The sequence below is a fragment of the Myiozetetes cayanensis genome, unplaced genomic scaffold (genome assembly GCF_022539395.1).
Source record: "Myiozetetes cayanensis isolate MyiCay16 unplaced genomic scaffold, myiCay2020 scf14, whole genome shotgun sequence".
NCBI classification, from domain to species: Eukaryota; Metazoa; Chordata; class Aves; order Passeriformes; family Tyrannidae; genus Myiozetetes; species Myiozetetes cayanensis.
This window is the reverse complement of record NW_026087048.1, coordinates 10813453-10830768: the sequence shown is the minus strand read 5'-3', so window position 1 is coordinate 10830768 and position 17316 is coordinate 10813453. Positions and strand designations below refer to the sequence as shown.

Genomic DNA, 17316 nt, shown 5'->3' with positions numbered 1-17316 from the left:
GTACAGCTCCTTAGCAACAGTTTGATAGAGTTCCTCTGTCTCAGTTGCAGGATGTGTTACGTGCTGTGATGGCACACTTTAATTTGTCAGGGGTTAACAAACATGATACTTCTATGAATACAACACTACTCCCAGCAGAAGAGCCAGAGTGATGGAATTTGTTGCCCAGTACCAGACAAATATATGCTGAGAACAGATTCATTTGTCAGTCCCCATGCTCAAAATTCCTGTAGACGTTAGGACTATCATTAAAAAGACATCATTTACAAAATAACTTGGCATTTGTGTAACAAGTCCTGTTTCTTCTTCTGGATGGCTCATAGTCTTCAGCTTTGCTGTTTTATGGTCTCCCTCTAATCTCAGGACTAACTCCAAGAGTGAGAAATTCAGATTCATCTGGAGTACCCCAGTTTGTCGTTTTTTGAAATAGTGTTAATTTTTTTGAAGGAAGATTACGATGATGGCTTGAAAGCCCTGAATAGTGGGGAAAAAAATGGGATCTTCTTTTTTTTCCGTTGTTACAGTGACCAAGTGCTTTGTGATGGCTGTAGAGAAAAAGCTGTCAGCAGCTGCAGTCAAGTCTGCCATGTGCCATTACAGCATCTCTGCTGGTTCTCTTAAAAGCAGTGCTCTTAAGGGGTCTTACGGTGGCACAAGGAAGTAGTTTAGGGAGATGGATTTTGATGCACTGTTATAAATGTAATGTTTTTCAGCCCTATATTTCAAAGGCAAATGTAATTCTTTTTTCCCAACCTTTCTGTGGCATTAGCATGTATCATAACCCTTTTATTCTCTGCTAGTGTTTTCCTCAAGATTCATGTTTTTACAGTGCCAAATGAGCTAGAAAATAGATTGACTTGTAAATATTACATGTCTGTCTTGCATTTACACTGACAATATGCTAACTTGCTTTAAAAATTCATGCTTACATTAGCAGGTTCTCGATTAGGTCTAAACTACCCATAAGTAATAACCTTTCATAGTCTAGAATTCAAACTCACATGAAGTCTGCTCATGGGCATTGCTGTGTAAGAAGGCTGTTGATATCCTCTTCATGTAGGAAATGAGGAGAGAGAAACATAAACACATGGAAATCAGGACAGACATATCTAGTGAAATATTTATATATATATCTCATATGACATATGCCACACGCCATATACCATATATAGTATGTGTATAAATGTACATACAATGTGCTATACTATATATAGTAAGTATACAGTGTAGTAGTTATATATATAGTAAGTGTATATATTGTATTAATATATTTGTATTTTGAGATGTGAGCTCTCAGCCATTATGTAGATACAGATATATATGCACAGGAGCTCATATCTCAAAACAAAGGGTAAGTTACCCTTTCTTTCCCCTATATCAGCAGCTGGAACATTGTCTGAATATAGTTACTCTTACATTAGTTAAATTCTTCAGTGCAGTTCACAAAAAATCTGGAGTAAAAAACATGTTGACCCCAATACTGAATCCTGTGGAACACCACTCATCACTGGACTCCACCTGGACATCAAGCTGTTGACTGCAGCTCTTTGAGTGTGGCCATCCAGCTGATTCCTTACTCACCAAGTGATTCATCCATCAAATCCATGTCTCTCTGATGTAGAGACAAGGATGTTGTGAGGGATGGTGTCAGTGCTTTACACAAGTCCAGGTAGTCCAGGGATATACCCCTACTTACTCTTGAGACCATCACCTACATGGGCAGTTTCTGGAGAAGGATCTTGCACTTTTTCAAGTCAGAGTTTCTCTTGGAGTTGCAAATGTGTTTTTCAGATTCCTTGAACAATTTTTCTGCAAAAATGTATAGCCTTTCTTTGAGTCTTTCCCTACTACCCACATGGGTGGTGTTCATTTGTGGTATTCGTGTAGTCAAGTTGGAGGAGAGCCCATTACAGCTGTGCTCTGTATGATGCCTCTGTATATGCAGCTGGTATTGCCACTGGCCTTTGTATTTGCTGTCATATATGATTGAAAATGTATGTGTGACTTACTCTTTGCTACCATCTATAAATTGCTAATAGCATTACAGTCCCTCAGATTTCTCTGTTATTTAATATATCTTTTGCATAGGTATGTGGTTTAGGTTAAGATTTCATTAATATAATTAATGGCGTTCATGCTAGAGATGGGATTGCCTTGTCTGTTTTAGAAATGCAAAGTAAAAAATTCAGTGAAAAAATGTATTCAAGTAGAAAATTAGCAATTTTGGAATGCAGACAAGTTATTTTGGTTATTTTCCATCCAAATACTGTGCAGAATACAATAAAATATGCAAAGCCATTTCATCATCTCAAAATTCCATTATGTTTTAAATTGAAGCTTGCACTAATATTATTTCTTTCTTTTATGTTTTCAAAGGAACTGGAAGAGCTCCGAAAGCAGGGTGAAGTTATACCAGAGCTAATGTCAGAATGTGAATCTGTATCTGAACAATTACAGGTACAGTTTGAAATTAATTTTTAAAAAGTTGGTATGTTTGCTTTCTTTCTCACAGCTCTATGCATTTCTCTGTTCAGGCTTCAGTGTTTGAAGGCAAAAGAGCCCCAGTTTGTAAAAGCAAGAAATGCTAATTACATGCAAAATACACCATGCCCTGCCCAGCATAGGAGTAATTAAATAGCTCCGTTTCTTTGCCTTGCTGTTTGCAGAAATGGATTTGCCTGGGACCATGTTGCACCCATCTCCTGCAGATTCCAGGCTGTCCTGTATCCTGTATTTCTGCTGCTCTGGGCTTGTGGAACCGCATCACAGCCTTGTGTGCTGAGCAGCTCTCCAAGACCTGGGGCTAATTGCTGCAGTGGCACTGGGGAAGGCTTTGGGGAAAGAAACAGATGAGCAGAGCTGCTCACCATCAGGGATAACAGTTCACCTGAGGATGCATTGATGTGCTGTGTCATCCCTTTGCCTGTGCACACGTGGCTCCTCTGCTGGGAGGTGCTCGCTTGGAGCCAAGCTCACGGGGTGTGGGAGCCCTGCCCCAGCCAGCAGCTGGACTTTGGGCATCACTTCCTCAAGTCAGGGCTTGTTTAAATGCAATGAATTAATACATGAAAGGAGAATAAATATTAGCAGTCTCATCACTGAAGTGAAATCCAATCAATAAATCCCATCACTCTGATAATCTAAATGATCTAAAATATTTTAGAAGGCTGCTGAGGAATGCAGGTGCTGGAAATGGCTAAACTATGAATTTTGTTTGGTTTGGTATGGTAAAAGATGTGGTCTGTGGCTTTTGTGAGAATAAGCATAAGCTTACATGCATGAAATAGAGAATAAAAAAGTCTAAGAGTGGGCAAATAATTGAACGAAGTGCAGCAAGGGAAGGGTTACCTGGCTGCCCCATTCCTTGCCTGAGTGCTCACACAAAGTGGAACTTTACCAATAAATCCAAAAGTGCTGAATAAAGCAACTTTATTTCTCAGACAGTATTTTCTAAGCTTGTTTTTCAAGGTTAAACCACCATAGATAATTCTGTATGTAGTTGGTGGCACAGTGTCTAATTCTGCAACTGTAGCAATGACAGAAATGTATGCACAGTTATGCATGATTTAAATCCAGCTGAATTTGAAGATATCAACCAACTGACAAAGTTTGATGCAAAGCATCTTTTCCAGTTAATCTGTGTCCTCTCCTGCGTGGGCTTTCTTTCCTTTTAATCGGACTAGCACGTCTGTTGCTCTCGAAGGTGCTTGTGTTAATCAGTTTGCAAAAGTTGAAGCAAACTTGCCCGACCCAGCTGTCATTTGTTGCTTTAAAATATGAAATGCTGTTCATCCTCCTTCTCCATGATTCATCTTATTGTTCTTTTGTCTTTAAGGCTGCTGAGAAAAAGAACAAAGATCTTGAAGAGAAAGTCAGAACGCTAAGGACAGAAGTTGAAGAGAGTAAACATAGGCAGACCAACCTTAAAACTGAATTAAAGAATTTTTTAGATGTACTGGACGGGAAGATAGATGAATTACATGATTTCCGACAAGGACTGTCTAAACTTGGGGTTGACAATTAGACGGCAATAGATCTTTTTTGTAATCTAGGGTCTGGATGTTTGATGTTTTGTTGATCCCAAACGTGTTTTATGAAATATAACTAGAATGTTCCACTTGTTTGCATTGGTTTTGTACATATAGGCTGAAAATTTGCTGTGGGGTTTTTTTGGTGGGTTTCTTTTTTTGTTTGTTTCTTTACCAAACCAATCGTGCTGCTCACTGAATTCTGTTGAGTTTAGAAACTTTCTGTATTGCTGCTCTGGCTTTGTGGGGTTGGGAACAGGTAGAGGGTTCTGTCTCAGGAATCTGGAACTAGATCTACCTTAAAATGAATATGCAGTTAGTTGTTGCAGGGAAATTTATATCTTTCTTAAGGGCTGTTTGCAACCATAGAAACAGAAAACAAGTCTTTTTCCTGTCCGAACTATCAGCACTCTTAACAACATTGACTTTTACGCCTTGGCAGAGCAGAGATATTATCTGGAACTCCTGTAGTTTGTAAAATGTGCCTGTGGTGAGCTGCAGGCAAGTGAATCACTTCACACAGATACCAGGATCTTTAGGGACCACGTCAATCAGGCCTGATTCACCAAAAAAAAAAAAAAGTGCAGTGGATTTCAGATCACCTCTGATAGGGGTTGCATGTGTTTACCTGGACCCATACAGTGCAAAGTCAACGATGTAGAAATGAGTTTCAGCTCCTGAAGTCATGAGTCTTACCCAGCTGGTGAGGACAGCTTCTCTTGCTTAGCAGCATCACCTCTCTTTAGCCTTCAGTTTTGAACCCATACAGTCCCTTCATTATGTGCATCTCTGAAAAATACCCACCTGAGTCTGGGGACCAGATATTTATTTTTAAAAGTGGTATGTTGCTGGTTTGTACACAACTCATGCCCCTTTGTGCAATTTGATCACTGTTGATAAACTTCTGCAGCAGTGAAGAGGGAGACAGTGCATAAAAGCATTATAAGGTTACTTGAAGGTGCTGCTCAGAAGCAAGTTTCCACCCATGAGTCTGGCAGGGCCATGACCACATGAAGTGAAAATCCTTTCCTATGATTTCTGCATTCTTTGGCAGTAGGATGAGAATTAGTCACCCAGTTATACTGTACAAAGAACCCCCACCCCAAGCTGAGATACAGAAGTGCTGTTGTATTCTTGAACTGGTTATTCAGCAGCTCTAAGTGTGTTTTGAGAAATGCGAGGTCATGCCCTGGCCTCCAGTGAGAAGGAAGTTCACTTAATTACAGATAGGAATGTAAAACGGACCAGAGAGGAGAATCCATCCCAAGTTTTGCTCTTTCCCTTAGGACTTCCTTCAACTTCTTTCTCTTCTTTTTTCACAACCTGGTTTGAGAGTGTTTACACGGGACCTGAACGAATTCAAACTTTTGTTCATGTGACATTATTATTTGCTTCTTGGTTAAGCACCATGTTAGTGCTTTGCAGGAGTGACTGATGTAAAATGGCCATGCTTTTTTTGAATTTAGGGGCTTTTATCTTTTTTTGGCACATCTCGATTATTAAAGTGACCTTTAAAAGAAAGGTGGGTTATAGATGAAACGTGCATTGAATACTTTTTTTGCAGCTGAATATATAGTCCCCATGGTGGGTATAGGGTCTGTCTGCAATTGTCCCTTGAATTTTCTTTTCATCTGTTACTGTTACATTATCTTCACTGCCAGTTTTTCAGACTGGAATCTGAGTATTTTTGCTTTTACTCCTTTTAAACAAAGGATGTGAAGCTGGGACCTTTCATAACCATTATGACCATTTAAGTCTCTTTAAAACGAAATTGCTGTAGGCTGTTGATATTTAAAAATAAAAAAAAAGATCAGGTACATAACATGTAGGCGTGTGAAAATTAGACTTTGCCAGTGTGGAAGATTCAACAGTTGCATAATATGGGGGTTAGACCAGACTTCTCAAAATGAAAATGACGTCAGAAACTCTGTGTGGCTCTGCACAAGTAGTCTCCATTTTTAGTCTCCTTGTTTGATAGAAAGTCAGATATACACCATCATTTATCAGGCAGCTCATCCTGCTTCTCCTCCCATGCTGGTTTTGGTCCCTGGATCAGCTGGGAATCACAGGAGAACACAACTAAGAGCTGCAAGAAGTACTGGCAGTCAGGGCCCTAATTCTCACAGTGGTTCATTGATTTTTCATGAAGGACCCCACTCTATCTTCTTTTTCCTGTTGAGTAATCTTAGGACTTCCCTCTTGGTTTTAACATAACCTATGTTTTTTAACATGTTAGATTCCAGGTAAAAGGATGCAAAAGACTCTGTGAACGTATTATTTTATTGGGGTTAATCCAGGTCTTTTTTCCCCACTTTAGTCAGGTCTATCTCAGATCCAGTTCATTAGGAATGTATTAAGCCACTCTTAAACTGCAAGAGAAGTGTTTCCATGGGATTGCATTGATTTAACAGATAGAGTTTAATGCTAGCACATTAAGCCAGTGCTTAGCTCTGACACAGGCAGTTATTTCTGGGTGCTTTGTGCCCACCAGAGGAATGTTGGGGGTGTTCTTAGAGAAATCCTTGCCCTGTCTCTTCTAGTCTTGCCCCAAATGTATGTATTTGCTTGTTATCTTCTATTGCTCTGATGTTGTTAGGGATGCCTGTACACACCTCTATGCTGTGGGAACCTCCATCCTTAAAGAATCCAAGGTCTTGCTATAATTGCCTTCTTTCTTTTTCCTTCCCAGCAGCAGCAAGTTGACAGCTTCTATGTGTAATCACTTAAAAACCTTCCCAAACTCCATCTCTTTTGGCCTTCTCTCTCTTTAATTGTATTTTAACTCTTCAAAAGCCAAAAGTGTACTAGGAGGAGGCAGTGTATGCTCTCAGGAGTGTTTGGGCACCAGGTGCAGCTGCCCTCCCTGGCCTGGCCCCATTCCTGCCCCAGGACTGGCATCCCAGGCTCCTGCTGAGGGGGGACCATCGGTGTCACACACTGCTTATTCCTCAACGCTCTGTGATGGCCCAGCAATAGCCCACGTGCCAAATTGTGAGCCTCACACTGCTCCTCAGAGACTCGTCCATGCATTGAAATGCCCCCTCCCTCCAGGTGGGAGCACCAGGGCAGCCAGCCTTCCCCACCAAAATGCAGGCACCATCCTCTATGGGTGCATTTAATCCACCTTTTGTGCACGGTTGGAATTCAACCTGTCCCTGTGGGCATCCTGAGTATGGTTGGCTGACACTGCTGAGGGATGGCCCCAAATGCTGCTGGGGCCAAGAAATGCTCATTCCTGTCCAAGAGAGCGTCTGCAGACTTTGGTTTTGTTATACAGTGCTGGGTAAATCCTGATTTCCAAACGCCATCAGCAATGTGTTGGTGGTCAGTGCTCCACTTCCATCCAGTGCTGAGTGGAGGTGTCTTTATACGAGGCTCTTTCTCACCTTGGGCAATGTTGAGTTCCCTTTCTGGACACAGGTTTCTCCCTCTACGTGGTTGATGGCAGGATCTCTCCTACCTCACTTACACGATCTTTTTTAACAAAGGTCTTGTGCTTGGCACTTCTTGTGCTGAGTTCTATCAGCCACATCACCACAGACCCTCCCACGCTGCCCATCCCTCCTGTCTGGCCCTCATGGCGTCAGCGAGCTGGGGGCTTCAGGAAGGAAAAACTGGGCTGGCCTCTTGTGACACCAGGGCAGAGAATGTCTCACTGTCCTCTAGGCTCTAGTCGCTTCTTTGAGCTGGTGTTAGAGCTGCTGAATAACAGTGAGGTTTGAATGTTTTTTGGTGGCCAAAATGAGAAATAAACAGGGCTACTTCGTATTAGCACAAACCCTAAAAATATTCAGTGAAATAAAAATAAATGAAGATAATTGTTTTCAATTGTTTCATATCTAATGTTCTATTAGATATGTTACATCACATTCTGGAAAAACACCTTAGTCTCATATTAGGAGTAAATTATTTCAAAATGAAAAGCTGAAATGTTGTTTCACACCTCAAAATAAAGTAGGTTAACCTTTTTCGTTTTTGCTATTTGGCTGAATCTTTATTTGCCAATTTTGACTCAACTTCACAAGTAGTTTTGTTTGGCCTAAAAGTGTATTTTCAGCAAAAGTAGTTCTTTGCAGTGTTCTGTCTACATCTAATTGGTGTCTGCTTTGCTAAGTGAACTCACTGGAAGAAAATTGTCTTCCCTGGAAGAAATTCCATGCCACCTCTCACTTTCTGTATCCTAGTATTTAAAAGATGCACTTTTTAAAAACAGTTTTATGCTGGGTGCATCTGTGCCCAGAAAACAAATGTTCTTTAGACAATGTCTTTTTTCTGGACAAACAACCTGATTTTATTTTTATCTGAACGATTTAGAGAGAGCATCTTTTTAAAGCTGCCCAATGAATTGAGGTGAGTGGGAAGGGTTTCTGCTGCCCTGACTGTTGTCACTGCCATTCCTTTCCAAGGGTACCAGCCAAAGGATTTGTGGTGTTGAGGCAGGTGCTCACCTGCCTGTGGTTGCTTGGTGGCTTGTTGGCCGCAGGGAGCTCATGTTCCCCTCCCAGTAGGGCATAAATTGCCCTTAGGCTTCTGCACTCTTCTTTATGCTGTTCATTTTTTTTCCCCAAATGTTTATTTTCTCCCTTATTAATTTTTTGCCACCTTTGGTGGCTTCATAAGTAACAGAAGGAAAATTTTCTCTTACTGCCACCACCTTGCAGTGGTGGGAGTTTCTCAGCTACAAGACCATGCTCTTCCTTAGGCTCTTCTGGAGAGTTATCTTAGCAAAACCCTTCAAAGCATCAGTGGCTTGTAAGGAATATAGTGCTGTCTTCCTGAGCCTATGGATTAGCAAAAACAAAACTATAAGGGTGAAACATCTCAGCTTGGTGTGTGACCAGTGCTGAACCTGAAGGAAAGGGGTGTAAGGAGGGGTCAGCAGCAGCAGCTGATTTTCTTGATTGTTTCAGCAGAGGCTTCGGTGAAAGATGTGCTCTGCTCACAAACAGCAGATGGGCCAAAGGTCTGGATGGCCACACTGATCCATCAGCTCACCCACCTTTGTCCAGGCACTTCTGGACTTGTCAAACCTGTAATTATCAAAAAGTCCTCAGCATATCACACGGGTGGTGATGTGAGGGGTGGAAGGCGAATGTCCTCACACACAGAGCTTGAGCTGTGCGAGAGCATTGCAGCACTGGTTATGATCACACAGTTGCAGTCAAAAATAGGAAAAGCTGTTGCTGTCCTACAGGGCCTCAGCAGTACCAGGGACCTTGCAGAAGGGCAGGTTCAGCTTTTGGCAGGGGCTGAAAGGCAGCAAAGATGCCATGGCTGGGCTGGCAGGGTCTGGTTGTGGGCACGATTTAGCAGTGGTAAGACACAGAGCTAGCCTAAGGCAATCTTTCTTTCCATGGATCATGTTCAACAAGCACCTGTGCATCAGGCAAAGCAATATGTAGCCACAGGATGTTTGATCCAGACACACCTCCAGTGGGAGAGCCCCAGCTGACCCAACACAGCTTGGCCAAGGATGTTGGGCCTGGAGTCCTGCGCCCTGGGAGCTCGGCAGTGTTTTAGGCTCGCTATTAGGATGTAAACTTGACAGTTACATGAAGTTTGCACGTCTTGAATACCATTCTCTGTGGTAAATGATAAGGTACCTGAAGTGAAATAGAGTCAGGAGGTGAATGATAAATATGACAAAGGTGCTTCCCAAATGAGGGCTCTCCTGCAGACTGTGGGCAGAGCTGGTCCTGGCCAGGAGGACTTTGCTTGCATCCCTGGGGGATTTTGGATGTCCAGCCTGTTTGATTTTTCTACTGTGTTGTCTTAGCTCTTCTTTTTTTTTTTTTCTTTTTCTTTTTTTTTTTTTTAAACAGGTAGCATGAACATACAGTCTTCAGATGAAGGTGCCTATACTTCCAAAAATTTTATATGCACATTTTGAAATTTAGTTCATTTAGTTAACTAATATTAATGGTACACACATGAAAGGCACTTGAAAAAAATCTGTCTACTGTTGTATTTTTGTTTGGGTTGGGTTTGTTTGGGTTTTTTTAACACTGGTCAGCAATAATTATTTTAGCCATATACTAAAGCTAAAAGAACCGATATGTAAGATTTGTGAAATTAGCTTCTAAGTTTGCAGTATGCTGATTAACTTCGGTATGTGATGAGGGAGCTATGCTCAATAAAAGAGTATTTTGCAGCATTTAGATGTTTTCATTTAATTGCCTAATAGTGATCATGAACATAATATTCTATAAAGCTCATCATGAATGGCAAACAAAGCACATTGTTTTTAACATGAATATATCCCTTGTAGTTGAAAGTTCTGAGAGTGTTTTAGTGTGGTCTGCTATACCAAAATATTTAGATTATTATGAGATTTTAGTACTAAAGATAAACATACACCCTGTTTTTACTGTTTCAAGTAAAGTTTAGTGAATGACTGATGATTTGTTGGTATACAACTGTGGGAAAACACTGCAGTGCTCTAAAGGTATATTTTTATTTGGGTTTATTATATTTAGTATATGGTTTAATGAAAACTGAAGTGTTTTCTACAGTTGGATCATCGTAAAAGCATCTCTTACCTCATCATTTTGTCTGCTGTAAAAAAGTACTTTCCTCTTCTTTTTTCTTTTTTCAAATTGACCATAGACAGTCAATGTTAACATTTAGACTCCTAGTAGCAGTAAATGCTGGGTTTTATATCTCTAAAAGGAAAACTTGATTTTTTTCTTTATGAGCTTATATAACTTTGTGATTTTTATCTGATTTTATTGTAACATAAAGTTGTTTTATGTAAAAATATATAGTTTAAGTAAAATCTCTTGTCTCATTGTCTTCATTGACTTCAGAAAACCAACACCCTTGTGGCTGCAAGTGTGAACTCAAGGGAACACCATCCTTTGATAAGAAGAATGTGATTTTGATCTATAAATATGGTATAGAGCCTTGGTAATCTTGAAACCCCTTTTTTCAGGAGGTGGAGCTTTAAAATGTTTATCTCTCTTCACTTTATTCTGTTATCCCACTCAGAGGGAGGTGCAGCATTAAGGTGGTACTTACATACCTAAATTGAAAAAGTAGAATCTATAAACATTTGACCGTGACATTTTGGATTTACTGCATGCTGAGAGAGGTCTTTAGTTAGGAGGCAGCTTTTTGGCACCCTGTTTAGGGCATGCTCAGGACTGAAAACACTCTTGTGATTCCTAGTGGCAGCTGGAGCTGGTATTTTCTCTGGAGAAACTACCTAGGACTCAGAAGTAATTGAAATGAGGGAGTTTTGACACCAATTTCCTGCATCAGCACATAGCAGTTAATAAGAGCCTCTCAGATGAGACTGTTAAAGGTCCCTGCTGGTGTCCAGTGAAACAGCCCACACTCAACAGCACATCCCTGGTAGGGAAAACACTGAAGTCCATCTACAGACAGTGCATAGTGATGCTCTCAGCACTGTCGTATTTGTTGTAGAGAAGCAAGGTTTGCACCAAACCAGGCTTTCTCAAAGGAAATAAGAAGGTTTGAAGACTTAAATGGTTGTGGCTCATTGTGCCTTTGTTACTCTGGGCTATAGGGCTGCAAATGTCAGCTCTGGAGTGAGCGAGAAACTCGTCTGCCCCTGACCTTTTATCAGAGCTCTTCTACCTGGAGCATCAATAGCTCTGACAAGCAGTTCAGCAAATTCTGGCAGTCCCTGAATAACCAGTAGCTACAAAACCAGTTTATGTGTATTGTATTAAAATGTAAGTAATGGTCTCTAGTACGTAGCAAACATCCCCTCTACCCATTTATCTATTTGGATTTGCATAATTATAAATGTTAGTATAACATCTGTGTGTGCATCTCATCACCTGCAGTTATCAGGAGTGAGTCCCATTCTGTTCCTAGGGAGCTGCTGGTCCCACAGTACACATTTCCATTCACCCACACGAGCACTGTGCCATGCATGGGGCAGTGCCTCCTGCCACTGGGCACGTGGAGGTGCCTGTTTGCTACAGGCACAGCTATATTCTGTAGGCTATTCATCTCATTAGATCCTGGATGCATTTTTAGCATCAAGGAAGTCTCTGGTTTGTGTGAAAGGCTGTTCCTTGCCAGTGTTTGTAATGCAGGTGACCGGTGGTTCCAAAAGGAACAGCCTGGTCTGGGAGCTGCGGAGAGCGATGCTGCCAGCAGGGATATCTGATGCTGCTGTCTGTGATCCCTCGACTTTCACATTCGACTGGATCCTATCAGAGAGCTCATGAGCCTCCTCAATGGGATGTGCTCTTCTGCAGTTACCCATTAAAAAGCATTTTAACCTGGCTCTGGGCTGCTGAGCTGTGATGTGCCACCTCGGGATGTCTGGCGAAAATATGAGGCAAATATCAAATTGAATGTTTGACTCCTAAGTAGATGAGCAACGTAATAATATGTTCTCCTTTTGGCTACCTTGAGTTCTTTCAATAGCATAGCAAAATCTAGGCCATAGCTTAGTTCCTTTTGGAGGAAAAAATCCACCTTGGCACCCTGGGGGAGGCCTGTATAAAGAGAGTACAGTGGATGAGATCCCTGAGCAGGAACAGGCTTGCTCTCTCTGTAACACATGCAGAGTGTAGCTGGTGACAAGGCTGAACTTACATAAAATTCAACATTATTCTGTCCCACACACTTTTAATGCTCTGTGCTTTTCATCTGAAGGCATGTCTGCACCAACAAGGGAAGAAAGGAAGATATGTTAATTATATATTATTAACTGTCTCCCCACTTCCTAGAAGACTCGAGCATTTGTTCACAAATCCACTGCATACATCTTCTTTAATTTCTTTTTTGCTCCTAAAAAAGTAGCCAAAATCTTGTAAAGCATTTTAATTATTTACAACATTAAATATCCTTTACATAATCAGCGTTGCTAACCAGAGCAGAACAGCAGCATCCGTGAGCCTAATACGTAACAGGCTAACCTTCTCCTGAGAATGACTGAAATGTTAATGTTAGATACAACAATGGGGCTATGGCAGCTGAAGAATCAAAGTCAGGTGGTGACTGGAGCTCAGCCTCTGACCTGCAGTGGTGGTACAGCCCTGCTTTGGCCACTGAGCCCACTGGACCAAAGTCCAACCATCCTTCAAAAGCAGAAAAAAATACCATGCCAGGTGCACTGCCAGGTTTGATTTCAGTGAGCAACGCTAAAAATGGCCCTCCAAAGGCTCGTGAAGCAGCTCCAGGAGGGCTGTGCCAGTGCCCTGGGACAGGGATTTCCACTTTATCACTAACAGGTGTCAGGGCAGCTCTGCCACAGAGCTATCTCAGGCTGGGCAGGTCTGAGATACGGTGAATTTTAAAAGCATAGCTAACCTTTGCAAGGCAAACATTCCCATCTTATTGCAAAAATGCATTGCTGGGAACATGTAACAGATCACTGCAGCCAAGTGGTACTTAATTCTGAACTCTGCCTTTGAATATTTCAAACACGGATCTCCATGCTGTGAAATTCCCTTTGGGTTTTAACAATTTTCCTGAATATTGAATATATTTCAATAACTTTTCAAAACTGTTAGATCTTCTCAGAAGCACTGCCTGAAATTAAGTGATCTCTAGATGGAAAACTGGGTGTTGAGAGTCAAAATTTTGTGTGTGCCAAATGGAGCCCAGCTTCTGGTTTTTAGGCTGAATCCCCATTTTACAGGCACAGTAGACACGTCTTACTGAATCAATCCTGCTCTAGCAGAGCTTTTGAGACCTGCTGTTCTCCACCATAAAATGGACCTCTTCATAAATACATTCCCTCCTGTGTTTGTGTGCAGTAGTGGTTGTTATCCAGGATCCCAGAGCTAAATCCCACATAGCTTTTCAGGGCTGTATTTTCACACATGGCTGGATGCTGCAGTCAGAGTGAGGGCTTAAATACCCTGAACAACATTTCTTGACAATGGTTTGCATTTAATTAATCAAGTTTATGAACAGATACATCTATTGGCATGTGAAGCAGGTTGATTTCAGTATTTTTGTTTTCCTTTCATGTCCTCTCCATTCATTAGTACTGGCAGTCTATGAAAAAGAAATCTGTGGCTGCTGTAATCAAGAGAGATTGAGCTCTTGCTTTTCTCCTGACTTTTCATCATTGAATATGATTTGTTGCATATGCCCTGGATTGTACTTAATGTATGCTGGCTGGAGGGAATTCAGACGTTCAGGGAATTATAAATAACACCAGCACTGGCAACCTTTCTGCATTATCATGTCACACTAAAATGTATCAGTTTTCAAAGCTATTTACTTTTAGACTTTTGCCATTTATTTTGTTGCTACCATTAGCCATGGCTTTCATTTTTCTCTGGATGCAGGTTTGTGCTGTTCATTAGCCTGAAGATGAATGCCACAAAACAGGATGCTGGAGTTCCCTGAAGAACAAAGAACCCAGGAAAGAAGCAAAGTATTTATGTCTTTCAAATCCTGCTTATCTATAGCAGTGTTGGGTGCATTTATAAAGATAATCTCTGACTCTGAAAGCTGAGAAATTGCAGTGATTCACTCTCTTCCTAACGCTGTGGAGGTCCTGTGGTCACCAGCACAGTCATTTCAGTGGGAGGAGAATGGCTTTAGGTGAGGAATGAGAGACACAGGGATGTTTAAAAATAAGAAGGGGAAGGGGCAGAGTTGTGTTGCAGCCCAGCTCTTCTACATCAGGGTGTGTAGCATCTGATGGGCCCTTTTGGTTCAGATAAAAGATGACCAGAGTCCAGTGTCCAAGTCCCTCCCTGAGATGAGATGCAGCATCCCTTGGCCATCCACAGCTTCAGCTGCCCTACTTTGTATCTCCTAACTGGGTAATGGAAATAGAAGTTGAAACTTCCAACTTGCAAATGTTTTTGAACAAACTCTGGACAATTTTCTTTAGCTGTGATTGTTGTAATGGATTTGATTTTTTTATACTTTCTGGATAAACCAACGTTGCTGGTCATACTTAATTCCTCTTTGGAAAAGAAATTTAATGGATGGGCTATTACTGATTTACAACCCCTTGTTTCTGTTTGTGTGATAAATATATATAAAAGCCAACACCAGCACTGATGGCAGTGTATAAACAGGGACTTAGAAGCACAGTGTTGCAGCAAATGAATTTGGACTCTCCTTGTCTTGCACATTTTGAGCAAACTGTGGAGCAGTGCTGGTATGGCTCATCCCAAGGCCTTCTTTGGGTCACTCCAGGTGACTGCAATGGAGCCCAGCAGGCTCAGCAGACCTGTGTCAAGGGAAAACAATGATTGTCTTTAGTTGCCTTCTTCACCTCTGGTCCAGATGTCTCCTTGCCCAATTTAAAGCTAATTAGAGTTTTACAGATGACTGCAGCCCTGCTTGACTTCTGTTCACATTACCATGGGGAATACTGCTGCTGTTCCTGGAGTTAACCCCACAGGGATGGATGCTGGTCTGCAGAGCCAGCCCCATTTCTGACACCAGGTATGGCCTGGGGAGTCGCTGCCCTTGGTGGAGCAGTGGCACCAGTGCTCACTGGTGAGCAGTGCCAGGAGGGAACAGGGGGGTCACAGGCACAGCACAGGCCACGTCTCCCCTTTGTGCAGCCCTTTTCCCTGATGCTTCACGAAGCATTCACACATGTGAAGTGCTCCTTTTGGCAGAGCAGACAGGGTGCATTGCTGCCTCCTCACCCTGTGTGCCTGCTCACTCCTGCACACTTCTCAGGACTTCTGTTGCAGACTAGCAGGGCTGCTGGCTTGGGAAGGAGGGGATGGCACAGAGCTCTCCGTGTGGGCTGGGGAAGTGTAGGCGCTTGATCCTGTTTCGCTGTCACCACTGCTTCACAGGAAGAGACTGTGGGAAGGGCAGTGACTCACTTGCTGATGAATAAAGGATTCAAGCATGTCTCCAGGAGTGGGACAGATTCATTTTGTCACCCCCAGTGTCTGCAGTGCCCACTGCCACGGTGCCGAGACAGGCGGATACCATGCTGCTGGCATCGGAGCTGGCTGCCTTTCAAGCCCCTTCTGGGTGAGAAGAGGATGAAAACCGGGGGTGGAGCAGACACTGCTGCTGGTTCTCAGAGAAATACCCTTGGGTTCTGCAAAGACACCCGTAGGATGGTGTTTAGACTATTGCCTTGGGATGGAAGGGAGGTGCAAATGTCTTTGGATGCCAGGAATGGTGAACTGATGCTCAAGTGGGGGAAAACCCAATCTCCCAGTAGGACACTGAGTTTGTCCTCCAAGCTGCAGTCTGGCCAGCCTTTCCCCTGACTGCTGACCCTTTGGGTGCTGGCAGGGCAGAGCTGGATGCTGCTGTGGGTTGGGGCCCTTTCTACCAGAAGGCCCTTGCTCAGGGTTGGCCCCGACCCACAGCCACAGGACCCTGATTTACCCCCAGGCAGCTGCCCAGGCAGACTGCTGTCCCCTCTGTCCTCAGCACTTTAATGGGGATTTGGGGCAGGATGGGGACCTATGGAAAATGAGCATCTGTAGTTCTGCTAAATATGTTTTCTGAACAGTTTGTGGCTCACTTTTACTGCAAGAGCAAAAGCTTGCTAAAGACGGCTTGTTTTACAAAGCATTTTCACAAGTAGCAGAGCTGTTAATGTCACTGTTACCTGAGCAGATTTAATTGTGCTGCCTCTTGCTCTCAGTTTAGAAAGACGTGATGAGAATGAAAATCACATACCCTTTTGCCAGGGAAAAAATGCCATGTTCTGGAGCAGTTTTGAGTGTTTCCTCCAGGGATATGTTCACATATTGTTCTGAGCTGCTTTTGCTGCCAAAGTTTGCTGTGGCATTTATTAAATAATGCCTTCAATACCATTTACCTTTTATCATCACCATGGGTTTAGTTGAAACAATGTGTCCCTCTTTCCTACCAACATCACATTATTATGGCATGTAGTGCGCAGATGTGCTCTTGGATGCAACCAGGAGCTTTTGGAATTAAATCCATGCTTTTCAAATGAGAGTTTGCATAGACTTAGAACTCATTTTCTCCAAAGGGTGCATGCTTTTATCTACCAACTTCTTTGTGGAGGAGGACTGAAAAAAGAAGCATTTCCCAGCTTTTTGTGAGTCCTAATGAATGTGTTCATACTGATCCTTTTTGTCCCTCTTGCTGCTGGTGTCTGTGTGCATCTGTTTATTTAAAGGGATAAAAGAAGGGAGTGGAAGTGATAAAAGGATGGATCATGGGTGCTGCCATGCAAACCTTTATGAGCACCACTTCAAGCCCATGTATTCAAGTGTATTCAATGGTCCCCCACAGTCCCACAGGCGCACAAGTGATGTGATGTACTTGCCCAAGACCCTGTAAGATCATTCTGGATCACTTGAGATTTGATTTGCTCAATTCAATACCA

The 17316-nt window shown here is 42.3% G+C and overlaps 1 protein-coding gene across 4 annotated transcripts in view; it reads left to right on the top strand.

Moving 5' to 3' along the window:
• The window catches only part of HOMER2 (homer scaffold protein 2), a 63212-nt gene extending 52409 nt beyond the window's left edge, over positions 1-10803 (top strand). For all 4 annotated transcript variants that reach the window (XM_050309596.1, XM_050309595.1, XM_050309597.1 and 1 more), the window contains 2 exons: positions 2377-2457; positions 3836-10803. In XM_050309596.1, the coding sequence (XP_050165553.1) occupies positions 2377-2457; positions 3836-4024 (270 nt within the window). In that variant the 3' untranslated portion in view covers positions 4025-10803. The remainder of the gene's footprint in view (positions 1-2376; positions 2458-3835) is intronic.
• Positions 10804-17316: the final 6513 nt, after the last annotated feature.